We start from the raw sequence: 12,311 nt of genomic DNA, 5'->3' as shown, positions 1-12,311 counted from the left end.
ACTCTGCTTCTCTCCTGTGTCCCCCACATACGTGCCACCCCCATAAGAGGCAAATGGCAGCAACTCACAGGCCACCAGACTGTCAACCAGAGACGGCTGTGCCCCCAGGGGTACATCTAGAATTGTCTGGAGACATTTTTTGTTACAACTTGGTAAGTGTAGGAGAGAGGATCTTGGGGAGGGGACTCCTCCCGGGTCGGGTGGTGGAGGTCAGGGATGCTGGATGCCATGCCCAGGACGGTCCCCACCACGGAGAGGCGTCGGGCCAGGCCTGCCACAGTGGGGCTGTGCAGAGAAGACTGCTCTGGGGTCCAGATCAAACCCACTGGCCCTTTCCCAGGCCAGCGGGGGGCCTCCTCCAGTCTTAGCCAAGTGGGGGCGCCAAGGAGCTTGCAGATGTGCGTGGAGAGTTCTCCACGGATTCTGGAGGAACACGCTTCCAGCAGTGGACGGTCGCCTTAGAGACATGGTCATGTCCACACGGAGCGCCCCTGGCAGAGACTCTGTCTTTGACCAAACCTTGAGCTCGGGGCCCCTTGAGCTCTTTTTCAGAGAAGCTTGGACTTTCCGACTCCTGTGTTCTTCACTGTCCTGCATTCTCTGCAAGAACCTCTCCGAGTCGGCTCAGCCAGGAGCCCCCATCCTCCACAGCCGATGGCCCCGATGTCGCATGGGGTTCCTCATCACCTGCCACCTCCAGGGGATGTCTGGTCACCCTGGCCTGTCTTCTGCAGGAGCCCTGCTGGGGGGCTTTAGCCAGAATCTCCCACCTCCCTTAGTGATTTTCCATCCACTGACCCCCGTCTTGCTCACCAGCTACAAATCCCCCTTTTCTTTGCTGTATTTGATGTTGAACGCAGTCTCTGTCCCCCACTGTGAAACTCCACTGAGGGGCCCCACATCTCTCCCGGGCCCCCTTGAGTAAGGCTCGCCCCACTGAGCTTGAACACATGTAACCGAATGATTTCCTGTTGCACATCCCTTTCAGGTGGGGGCAGGGAGACCTTTGGACCAATATCCTTCCAGATGTACAGGGAGGGGCCAGCTCCTGGGCAGGCGTGTAAGCCCCCACCTGCAGGCAGGGCGCCCTGGGGTGGGGACCGTACCAGGCGGCTGTGGGCAGGGCAGTGGCTGTGGGATGGAGGAGGTGGAGCCTCCTTTTTCTAGGGCAGTGGCACCTGCCTCCGGCCCAGGGGCATTGCCCCGGCACTACCCTGCCAGCGTGTGTGGCTGCGTGAAGCTGGAGCCTGCTACCTGGAGCCTTCAGAGTGATCGCGGACCTTACAAGCCCTATGTCGCTGGACCCCCAGAACACAGAACATGGCAGATGGGGCGCAGGCCAACCCCAAAGTGTTCAGGAGGAAGGTGCTGGTTAGGCACTTCTCTGGGTTGAGGGGCCCACGTCTCAGGGTCTCTTCTTGGAGAACCTCCAGGTACGTGCCTGCTACCCTGGGATGGAATCCTCGTTGGAGAGAGCAGGGTTGGGGTCAGGGAACTGGCTCCTAGAGACCATTTCTCCAGAAAGAGGAACTCTAAGTCTTTGAGTGATGACTGAGATATGTCACTGCATTTTCAGCACCAGAAGGGCCTTAAGGATCATCTAGTCAATCCTCTTGAGGCACTTGAAGCCCAGAGAGGCTTAAGGGATCTACCTGAGGTCACACAGCATTTTGGAAGAAGAGTGGGACTAGAATCTAGGGAGCCAGGTCTCTTGGCTCTAAACACAAGGCCCAGCCACCAGGTTGGGTCATGTCATGTGACTTCCTGGAGTATCTATGGAAAGGGGGTTGGTTCTGCTCTGTGACAGTGGCCAGAACCCATGAGACAGAGAGCTTCCTGTCCTGGAAGCTGGTGCAGGAAGGGCATTCCTGCTCAGGGTAAGAAGGAAGGAGGCTCCTGGTGCCTCCTGGCTCTGCCATCCTGGGGACTGTTTTCTCGGGAGGTGCAGGTGGCAGGTGGCAGGTGGGAGGTGCTCATCACAGAGCCGGGGCAGCAGGAGCTGGGGCCTGAAGGGACAGCCTTGATGGGGCTTCCGGTGAGGCCCGGAGCTGCAGGAGAGTGGAAGGGACCGACTCAGGACTTGGATTTTCTCCTCTCTTAGATCTAGCCTGGGTATGAAGAAATTCTTCACCATGGTCGTCCTGGCCGGCAGCGGTGAGTAGAGGCTCTGGGGAGACTCCTCTTTCTCCTTTCTCCTGTGACCGGGGGCTCCCCGGATCTCCATCCACTGGCTGGCCTGGGCCTGTGCTGCCCGGCTCAGGGCCTCCATCCCCAGCTCAGGCCCTGTCGGCCTCCGTTGCCTTGGGGCTGTTTGCCCCTCCAGCAGCTGTAAACACGCCAGGGCGGGCTGCTGGGCATTTACGAGCCTCCAAGGCGGCAGCGCCCAGGGCTGAGCAAGCATCGTAAAATGGTAGTGTCTGCTGGGCGTCCGGCTGCTCCGGGGAAACCTGGGTGTTTGTGTAGATAGGAGTGTGTGTTTGTGTACATGTGTACATTAGCCAAGAGCTAATGGGTTTGTGTGTGCACGCACACTCGCCTCTGTGTGTGGGTGGGTGTGTCTCAGCACACAGTGCTCTCTACGAGGAGAGCTCAGGTCAATAAAGTGCGGAGGTGGGTGTGGGCGCCTCTAGGTGGGTGAGGTGTGTGTGTAGCAGGGCTGTCTGTGAGCGCACAAACCGTCGGTGGGGAGGGCCTGGGGCACACCCATCCGGGACAGCTGACATCGGGGACAGCTGAGGCTCCTGACACAAGTCTGACCCCGCACACGTCCAGGTGTTCTGGCGGCAGGTGCCTCAGGGCGATGGGAGGTGGACTGAACCCGTCGCTGCCCCGTCCGCACGGATCGCCTGCAGCCTGGTTTGTGCAGGGTGGGAAAGAGATGCCAGAAACAAAGTTAGGTCAAAGGTGGCCAGATGTGAGAAACGGTTGGCGCAACTGGCCGCGCAAGTGACTGTTGCTTAGAAAACAAGCATTTGAGTTCGGCCCCCGCCGCTGGCCTGGCCGGGAACAGCCCAGACTCCGTTTCTCCCGCTTGGAGGCCGAGTGTGGACGTGGCCCTGGCTTCGTGGGTGCAGCATGGGTGGCTGCATGTGTGAGTGTGCGCAGGCGCGCTCCCAAGTGTGGGAAGGGTATGTGTGAGTGTGGGCGAGGTGAGCGAGCGTGCGAGGTGTTCATGGGCGAGTGTGTGCACGGCTGTGTAAAGGACAGTGTGCACCTGTGGGGGGTGCCTGTGAGCGTGTCACAGGTGCGTGCCTGCGAACATAGGCGGTGTGTAGAGGGAACTGTGAGCGTGTGTCTTGCTTGAGCGTGCGGCGTGTGAGGGGTGAACGTGTGTTTGCGGGGGTGGGGTACGCACCGGAGTGTGGTGTGTGCGGAGGAGAGTCTGAGGGGTGTGTGTCTGTGTGAGTGTAACAGTGTGTGTCCCCGCGTGTGTGAGGTGTGGAGGGCCTGCGTGGTCATGTCCACGCTGTATGGAGCTGTGGTCAGAGGGCCCTGGGGGTGGAAGCTGCCCCCCACCACCCCGGGGGGATCACCTGCACAGCCAGGGGGTGGTGGGCGCTGGGGGTCGGGGAGGCCAGGGAGCCAGGAGGCCAGGACCTCGGGGAGGGACAGACACCTGGTCCCTAGATTTGCCAAGTGAAGTCAAAGAGCTTGTGCAACCTGCCCACGGTGCCGCGGAGCTCACGGGGGAGGAACCCGTTTGCAAACCCAGGGCTGTCTGGGTTTGACTCCCAAGGCCCGATTCCAGATCTGACTCCCGAGCCGCTTGGCACCCACGTCCCCCTCCCACCGCAGGACGCCAGCTCCGTGGGAGGCAGGGCTGGGGGACCGAACGGCCCCTCTCTGCTCCCTCACCAGCAGCCCTCGCATCCCTGTGTGGCTCAGGGATGGGCTCAGGCCCCTGGACACGGGGTCCCGCCTCTCCCTGCCCCGGACCGCTGAGCCACATACCTCCCTCTACACCCTCCTCTCAAGGTCCGTTGTCCCACCTCCTTCCCCGTTTCCTCTCTCATTTGCTCCTTATTTTCTGTAATGACAAAAATCAGGAAGCCCATAGGCAGAGACTTGGGTAGAGCATGACTCCCCAAACCCATGAAATGGGGCGAGCACGGCTCTCCTGCCTGCGTGTGTGTGGGGGGGGGCGGGGGGGTTAACCCAGGTAAGGACTCAAGCACCAGGCTCGGGGCTGACTCAGCGGGGAGGAGACGGGGAGTCAGCACAGCCCCGGGGCCCAGAAGGCAGGAAGAGGGGCAGGGGAGACTCCGCCGCTGGGGAGGGGGCCCGGCCTGGTAGGTGCAGGGGAGCTGCTGAGTTTGCTGGTGTGGGAAGGGGGCATCTCACTATTGCTTCCTGTGAGACAGGACAAAGGGAAAACGGGTGTGTGTGTGCGCACGCGCCTGTGCACGAGTCCGTGTCTGTCTTGGCTGAATGACCAGAGCACTGAATTGGCTCTGGATTCATCGTTTTGCACCAGCCCCAGGACGGTGTAGAGACACCGAGTCCCTGCGCAGGCAGGGCAGAGGAGCCAGACTAAGCCCAGGGCCCAGAATCAAACCCCTGTGTTGGGAAGAGCGTGTGGCATTTGTGAAGCCCCTTACAGCGGACCCGGCACTTGGGATCTCACTGCCTGGCTCCAAATTCTATCCCTACCACTTTTTGATAATGTTCTCAAGCAAGCTACTCTGTGCTCTGGGCCTCAGTCTTCTCATCTATAAAGTGGGGATAATGATAGCACTCAGTGAGTTAAGGCGTGGGGAGCGGCTTAGGACGGTGCCTGGCACCCAAGCCCTCAGCAAATAGTCAACAATTATTACTTTCTAAGGGCCCTAGTGCCACGTGGCATTTAAAAAAAGATTTCTTATTATTTTTTAAAGATTATTTATTTATTTATTCATGAGAGACAGAGGGAGGCAGAGATGCAGGCAGAGGGAGAAGCAGACTTCATGCAGGAAGCCTGATGTGGGACTCGATCCCAGGACTCCAGGATCACACCCTGAGCCAAAGGCAGATGCTCAACTGCTGAGCCACCCAGGCAACCTTTTAAAAAGATTTTATTTATTTATTTGAGAGAGAGAGAGAGACAGAGAGAGAGAGCACAAGCAGGGGGAGGGGCAGAGGGAGAAGCAGACTCCCCACTGAGCGGGGAGCCCAATGCGGGGCAGGATCCCAGGACCCCGGGACCGTGGCCTGAGCCAGAGGCAGACGCTTAACCGACTGGGCCACCCAGTGCCCCTTGTGACAGCTTTTTATACATTGCCCCCATCCTCCCCCTCTGCTCCCCCTGGCCCTGGGGTGCGGGGAGGACAGTCAGACAGGAGGGGCCGCCCAGCAGCCCGGGCGCTCACAGCACCCCCTGGTTCTCTTGCAGTCCTGCCCGTGGCCCGCAGCAGCCTGCTCAACCTGAAGTACATGGTGGAGGCCATCACGGGGAGGAGCGCCATCCTGTCCTTCGTGGGCTACGGCTGCTACTGTGGGCTGGGAGGGTACGGGCTGCCCATGGACGAGGTGGACTGGTAGGTTCCGGAGTGGCTGTGATGCTGTGGGGACCGGGAGGGGCAGAGGGGCACAGAGATCTCCGTCTCTGGGAGATGGGACAGGGCCCTTTCACCAAAGGACAAGGCTCGTTCAATGAGTTAGTGACCGGGAGCCTGACCTTGACCTGTGTCCTCCTCCAGTGTCTTGGATGCTCTCTGCCGTCCTTCTCCTTGGAGGAGAAGGATGGGCTTGGAGGTATTTGAACTCCCATGCTCAGCAGGAAGGAAGCACTGACCTGCCCCCAAAACACATGGGAGCCACAGACCCACAGCTCATGCTCAGCCAAAGCAAGGGCTGTGACCTCCGTCACCCTATCACCCTGGAGGCTCTGATGGAGGGCTGTGCCTCCTCCCTCAGACTGCAGACAGAAGCCATGGCTTACTCTCTGCTCCTGTCTCCCCAGAAGCAGCCAGCACCAAGACTGGCACCGTTGGCGGAGGTGGGGGGGGCTTGATAAATGTGTGTTGACTAATCGCCTTCCTCCACCAGAGGGGCTGGGGGTGGCCACACTACATTTGCTTCCTGTCCTTCACCCCCCAATCCCACTCAGCCCTGCAGACCTCTGCCTCTCCCTGGCCTCACCCACACCCAGGCATGGCCTCTTTGACACTGACTTAGCCCTGTGTGTCCTTGCCATCCCGACCACATGGCCAGACAGCCTGGTGCCTCCCGCCTCCCGCAGAGGCAGGCAGGGCTTCCAGAGCGAAAGCTGGGAGCCCAGCTGGAAACCTGGGCAGTGGCTGAGTCTGCCTGGCTGTGTGACCTCAGGCAAGTAACTGCCCCTCTCTGGGCCTCAGTCTGAAGGTCTGATCTCTGAGGGGCTGGAAGAGATGGTTAGGGTCTCTGCCGGTGGGAGATGGGCCAAGCTTGGCTACGTGGGCCTGCCATCCTCTACCTGCCTCTAGGTGTTGCCATGCCCACGACTGTTGCTACCAGAAGCTCTTTGACCTGGGCTGCCACCCCTATGTGGACCACTATGAGTACACCATCGAGAATAACACTTCGATCGTCTGCAGTGAGTTCTCCCCCTGCCTTGGCCCCCTCCCCACCGAGGAGAAGGGCTTGGATGGCCAGCCCCCACCCCCCGCCCTCCACCCCGCCCTGGGCTGGGGCTGTGCACGGGGTTGCCAGATGACACACAAGACGCCCAGTTAAATTTGAATTTCAAATAAACACCGAAAAATATTTTCACACGACGATATCCTAAATATGGGCTACTAGGATGGGATGGCATGGGTCATACTCGTATTAAAAATTAAATGTTAGTGTAAAATCAGTCCCTTTTAGTATAAAATTAAAAATTAGCAGAAATATATCTATGAAATAATATCTATGAAATAATAATATGAAATTTTATAAAATTAAAAATTAGCAGAAATATATGCAATATTTGGGACCTACATACCCTAAAATATTCACCTTTTGTCTGAAATTCAAATTAGCCTGGCCTCTTGTTTTTGTCTGTTTGTTAAACCTGGGGACGCTGGCCACGGCCCTCCTCCTGTTGCGCTCTGATGCTCCGAGCCTGAATTGCGCCCTGGTTCTCTAGCCCTTGATTCTGAAGCTTGGCAGAGTTTAGGGAGTGGTTCTCATTCATTGGGTCTGGGAGAGGGCCCAGGAATCCGTTTTTACCAGATCCTCTGGTGATGGTGAGACTTTGTGACACGCTGACCTGGGTTCACACCTGGATTCAGCCCACATGTCCTGCTGGGAAACCCTACACAGGCCGCTTCCCTATCTGGCCTGTGTCTCCATGGGCCCGTGGCAGGGTTTGGATCAGAGCAGACCTGCTCCCTTCCTTTTCTGTCTTTGGGGCCCCACCAGAAAGTGACCTCCTCCCGGGACACTCAGTGTTTCCAGGATTCAAGCTATGGGAACCAGGCCTGGCCAGGGTTCCTCCCTTACCGTGGACTTTCCAGGCCATTCCTCAACTGAAGGACGTGGCATCTAGTTAATGGCCCAATCGCCCCTGTCCAGCCTCCTTTTAGGTAACAGGTGCCTCCGGCACGGTCCCATGGGCAGCCCTGGGCTCCCTCTGTCTCCTGGTCTTTTCTTTCTTTTCTTAAGATTTTATTCATTCATTCATGAGAGACACACAGAGAGAGGCAGAGACACAGGCAGAGGGAGAAGCAGGCTCCATGCGGGGAGCCCGATGCGGGACTCGACCCCAGGACCCCGAGATCACGCCCTGAGCCAAAGGCAGACGTTCAACTACTGAGCCACCCAGCTGCCCCTGTTTCCTGGTCTTAACCGGGTTCTGCTCACGATCCCTCACTAAGAGCTCACAAGCAAGCCCAGCAAAAAACAAAAACAAAACAAAACCCCAAGTCTCCTGTTCTCTGAGAAAGAGTCTGGTGGGGAATTGGGCACGTCTGGGGAGCCTTGGGCGCCCAGGGCCCTGAGGTCCTCATATTCTGCTGTTCCAGCGTGGAGTGGAGGGCCTGGCTTGGGAGAGGGGGTATCCCCTCATTAAAGCATTTCAAGGATCCCCAAAGGGCAGCGGACTACCCCAAGCAGTGGTTTTCACGTTGGGCTCGGGGGTTCCTGGGGTCAGGTGATGGGGAGTCCTGAGTGGTCCAGCCGGCCCCTTTAACCCATTTTATAGCTCAGGCGGCTTCTCTTAAGACCGTTTGATAGGTTAGCTTCCCGCAAAGAGTTTATTTAAGAGAAAGGATTCTGCTGACGGAAAGCTTGAGAAGTTTGCAAACTACTGAGCTAGTGAGGGGTTCTCAAAGGGTGTTCCCCGAACCGGCAACATCAGCATGACCTAGGAGCTGCCTAGAAATGCAGATTATCAGGCCCCCACCCAGACCTACCAAATCTGAAGCTGTAGGGCTGGGGCCCAGCGGTCTTTGTTTCAAAAAGCACCCCCCAGCCCCACCGTGGGTCCTAGTGCACCCCTAAGTTTGAGAGCGGTCAGAGTAGTTGATTTCTGGGGGCTAAGAGTAGTAGCAGCAGCAACAGTGACTAGATCTCAAGCCTTTGCTCATGGGAGGCCCTTCCTCAGTAGCTCCTTACCACCAGCCCCCTCCAGAGTGGGGGGGGGGGTCCCGTGATTCTGTGATGGAAGAGAGGAAGGTGGGGGGTGCGGGGCTTTCTGACACCCGACCGTCTGCCCCAGCTCTGCCTCGGGTTTACTGGGTGACTTAAGTAAACCCATGCCCCTTTCTGGGCCTGTTTCCCCAGCTATAAAATGGCACATTGGACTTCAGGGGTTCTCTGATTTAAGCACCCTCCAGAGCCACCAGGAGGGCTGTTGACACAGACCACGGGGCCCGGCCAAGAGCTTCTGAGCCCTCGGGCCTGGGGTGGCCCGCCGGTGGCACTGGTGCTGCCCTCCATTCCACCCCTTTCTGGGGCCCACTAGAACCTCTGCCCCCCACAGGTGAGCTCAACGAGACGGAGTGTGACAAGCAGACGTGTGAGTGCGACAAGAACGTGGTTCTGTGCCTCCAGAACCAGAAGTACAATGAGAAGCATCGCAACTACCTCAACATCTACTGTCAGGGCCCCACGCCCAACTGCAGCATCTATGAGCCGCCCCTGGAGGAGGCGGCCTATGGACACCTCTCCCCCACTCCCCCTGCACCTCCCTAGTGCCCTCTGGGGCTGACAGAGAAGAGGGGTGGAGGTTCTGGCTCTGGGGACCAGACAGATGGAGCAAGGGGAGGTGGGGAAGACTGGGAGCCCCGGGGGCTGCCTGGCTGCTTCCTCCCTGGAGCCCTCTGGCAAGACGGGCCCCAGAGGACTCTGGAAGACCTGGGCCCTGGCTGTGCCCCCCAGGGTCCTCCGGCCTGACACTGGGCATGGCTGGGTCCTGCTGCGGGTCCTAGACTTGGCAGGGAACATGTGGCCTGTTGGGGCCTCTCCTGAGTGTGGAAGGCAACGCCGTTGCCACGGGCCCCAGCCTGACTTCCTCAGCCTCACCCTGAAGGTTGGTCCCGGAGCCTTAGAGACCAAGATCCGGAGCTGCCAGTGCAGCCAGAGCTCGCTGTGTCCTCAGACGGATTCCTAGACAGACGGGGTGCCGGTCCCAAAGCCTGGGCCCTGGGGCCCTCTTGGCTGCCCCTAGGAGATGACTCAGGCTGATCCTTGCTTTGAGGGCTTAGTGGCAATCCAGAACCCCATTAAGGGTGGGGGGCCCCGAGCCCAGGCCCAGACCTCACAAGATGGCCACAGAGCTTAGTGTCTCAGCCCCCAAGTCTGGCCTCAGAGCAGCCTCCAGGGCTCTGACAACACTTGCCAGTCTTCCCCTGCCTCCTCGCTGAGCCGGCCCTACAATACTGCCCTGCTCTGAGGAGCACCCAACTCCAGCCTCCTGGGACCCCGACAGACATGGAGGGGACAGGGCCCTCCCCCGCCCCCCGCCACCCTCCTGCAGCAGCCAGGCCAGTGAGTGGAAGGACCCTAGGCCCCTCTCTCCCTGCCAGGGAGAGGTGAGGCTGCACCCCCGGGGTCCGACCCACCTCCATGAAGGGGGAAACAGTCAGGAGGGACCAGGTATGGGGAGGAGGCAGTGGGGAAGATTGGGGAAGGCAGGAGGAGGGAGAAGTCTGAAGAGGGAAGGGTGGGGAGAAGAGGGCAGAGAGGTGAGACGTCCAGACCAGAGTGGCAGGAGAAGTGGGATGAAGGAGCCTGGGCTGAAAGGCCCCCACTGAGGCCTTGGGATTGCGGGCAGAGGCCGAGGAGGGTCAGCCTCAGTGGGACCAGGTTTCCTGACCCTGCGCCAGCATTGCTGTTTCTCCAGGTGCACCCTCCCCTGTCCTGCTTGCCTCGCCTCGCCTCTTGACCTCGAGTTCAGCGGCCTCCCAGTAGCCCGAGTAGCCCGCACGCCCTGCCTACCCCCGAGGACCCAGTGACAGCACTGTGACCCACCCGGACACCGAGAGCAGCCGTCAGGAAGCTCCACCCGCCCTGCCAGTACCAGTACCCTGTAGACCACTGCCATTAGGGATGGTCAAGAAAGGCAGAGGCAAGGGAGGCATGGAGCTGGGGAGAGAAGATCTACCCCAAACATAGCAGGACTGGCAGGAGCCTTGCCGAGCTGCAGCTTCTAGAACACAGGCTTGGGGACCGAGGATGAAACTGTTGGTTGGAGTCTGCGGTCACTGCGTGAGAGAAGGCCTTGACACCACTCGCCTTCTGCTGACTGTCGTGGTGTGGCGGCTGTGGTCCCCTGTGAGCCTCATCACTGACATCTTCTTGTTCACAAACTACCCTCTCCTGGCCATCTTGGGTGGACCTGTTATCTCTGAGCCAAGTCAGGGGTGGAGCCAGGATGGGGCACCCAGAGTCCCCCCTGGAGGTGGGGTCAGCAGAGGCCTCTGCCCTCACCCAGGGAGCCCAGGTGTCTGGCTATGCCCCTTCACCTTGCACATACCTCCAAACCAGAGAGTCTGGGTCTGTGTGCTGGGATGAGATTCTGCTGCCAAGGAGTCTTGCCTGCCCCCTCCAACCCCCTTCTTGCCCCAGCCTGTCTGGGATGCTGCACCCCAGAGACTCTCCACAGGATTCAGCTCCCCATCCTCAATCTAATAAAGGCCTCCTGCCTCAGCTCCCCACTGCTATCCTCCTTGGCATGGTAGCCACTGGTTGGGCATCACGAGAGGGCACAGAGACTCCCTCCAGCATCTGCAGCTCTGGGGGAAGCAGGTTCCCTGGCACCAGCAGCTGGCATGGCCTGTCCCCTCCTGCTCCCCGCCTGGGTGAAGTGGCCCTGCTCCAGCAGAGAGACAAGTGTCGGGAAGGCTGGAAAGTGGTGTGTTCCAAGGGTTGTTCAGTGATAACTTTTGGGCTGGGTGCTTGTCAGGCATTAGTCTGCACCCCATCCTTTACTGTTTAACAGTTGGGGCCCAGAGAGGCAAAGTAACTTGTCCAAAGTCACGCAGGTTGTAAGTGATGAGGCTGAGGCTGACTCCTCAGCATCCGACTTTTTTAAAGATTTAATTAATTAATGTGTGTGTGTGGGGGGGGGTAGAGCGAGGGAAAGAGAAATAAAGAGGGGGGTGAGGGGCAGGAGGAAGAGGAAAGAGAGAATCTCAAGCAGACACTCATGAATGCAGAGCCTGACTCCGGCCTCGATCCCATAACCTTGAGATCACCACCTGAGCCAAAATCAAGAGTCAGACACTTAACCAACTGAGTCACCCAGGCTCCCCCATCTGACCTCTAACTACCCTTCCTTGCGCCTTCTTGATAATGACCGGGGCAGCTGGGGCCAGGACCAGCGACCAGAAATCCAGCAGAGCAAAAAGTCCTGGTCCTCACCGTGGCCCCTTCTCTGACTTAGGTCCATTCCCTGTTGTGGGCATCAGTTTCCTCACATGCAGAGGGACCAGAGAAGCTGTTTCAGGTGCATCCCGAGGCCATGTGTTTTCCTGGGCACACCTGGGATGATCTCTGGGGCTCTGATCCCCCCACCTCAATGTTTAATTGAGCAGCTCTGCTTTTCCTGTCGTGTATACTGAGCATTCACACGAACTGCTGTAAGAAGAAAAGACGTTCTTTGGTACCTTTTTTGAAAGCTTGGAAACCCCTGGACGAGATCATCCATTGATTCATTCATTCAGTGGATCTATACCGAGGGTCTTCTGTGGACCAGAGGGTGGGGTGGGGGGGTACCTCTAATCAGACACAGACTCTACCTGCAGGAAGCCCATAGGCTGGGAGGGGAAGGCAGGCATGTGGTAACCTTGCCATATGGTGCCAAGCAGCATCGTGGGGAGCATGGAGATTGAAGCCCCAAGGATGTCGATGGCAGTCCCAGAGGGGAGCCC

The 12,311-nt window shown here is 58.6% G+C and overlaps 1 protein-coding gene across 2 annotated transcripts; it reads left to right on the top strand.

Annotated features, from left to right (window-relative positions):
- The first annotated feature begins 1,090 nt into the window (after positions 1-1,090).
- Positions 1,091-11,088, top strand: PLA2G2F (phospholipase A2 group IIF). Of its 2 annotated transcripts, none has more exons than XM_026011894.2 (5): positions 1,091-1,433; positions 2,102-2,154; positions 5,369-5,513; positions 6,441-6,550; positions 8,921-11,088. In XM_026011894.2, exons 1-5 carry the CDS (start codon positions 1,321-1,323, stop codon positions 9,130-9,132), a joined length of 633 nt encoding a protein of 210 aa, XP_025867679.2. In that variant the 5' UTR covers positions 1,091-1,320; the 3' UTR covers positions 9,133-11,088. The 2 variants fall into 2 exon arrangements, with proteins under 2 accessions (XP_025867679.2, XP_072607090.1); XM_072750989.1 differs by lacking the exon at positions 1,091-1,433 and adding an exon at positions 1,567-1,877.
- The last annotated feature ends 1,223 nt before the right edge of the window (positions 11,089-12,311 follow it).

This window comes from Vulpes vulpes, chromosome 2 (genome assembly GCF_048418805.1).
Source record: "Vulpes vulpes isolate BD-2025 chromosome 2, VulVul3, whole genome shotgun sequence".
Lineage (NCBI taxonomy): Eukaryota > Metazoa > Chordata > Mammalia > Carnivora > Canidae > Vulpes > Vulpes vulpes.
This window is presented reverse-complemented; position numbering and strand designations above follow the sequence as displayed.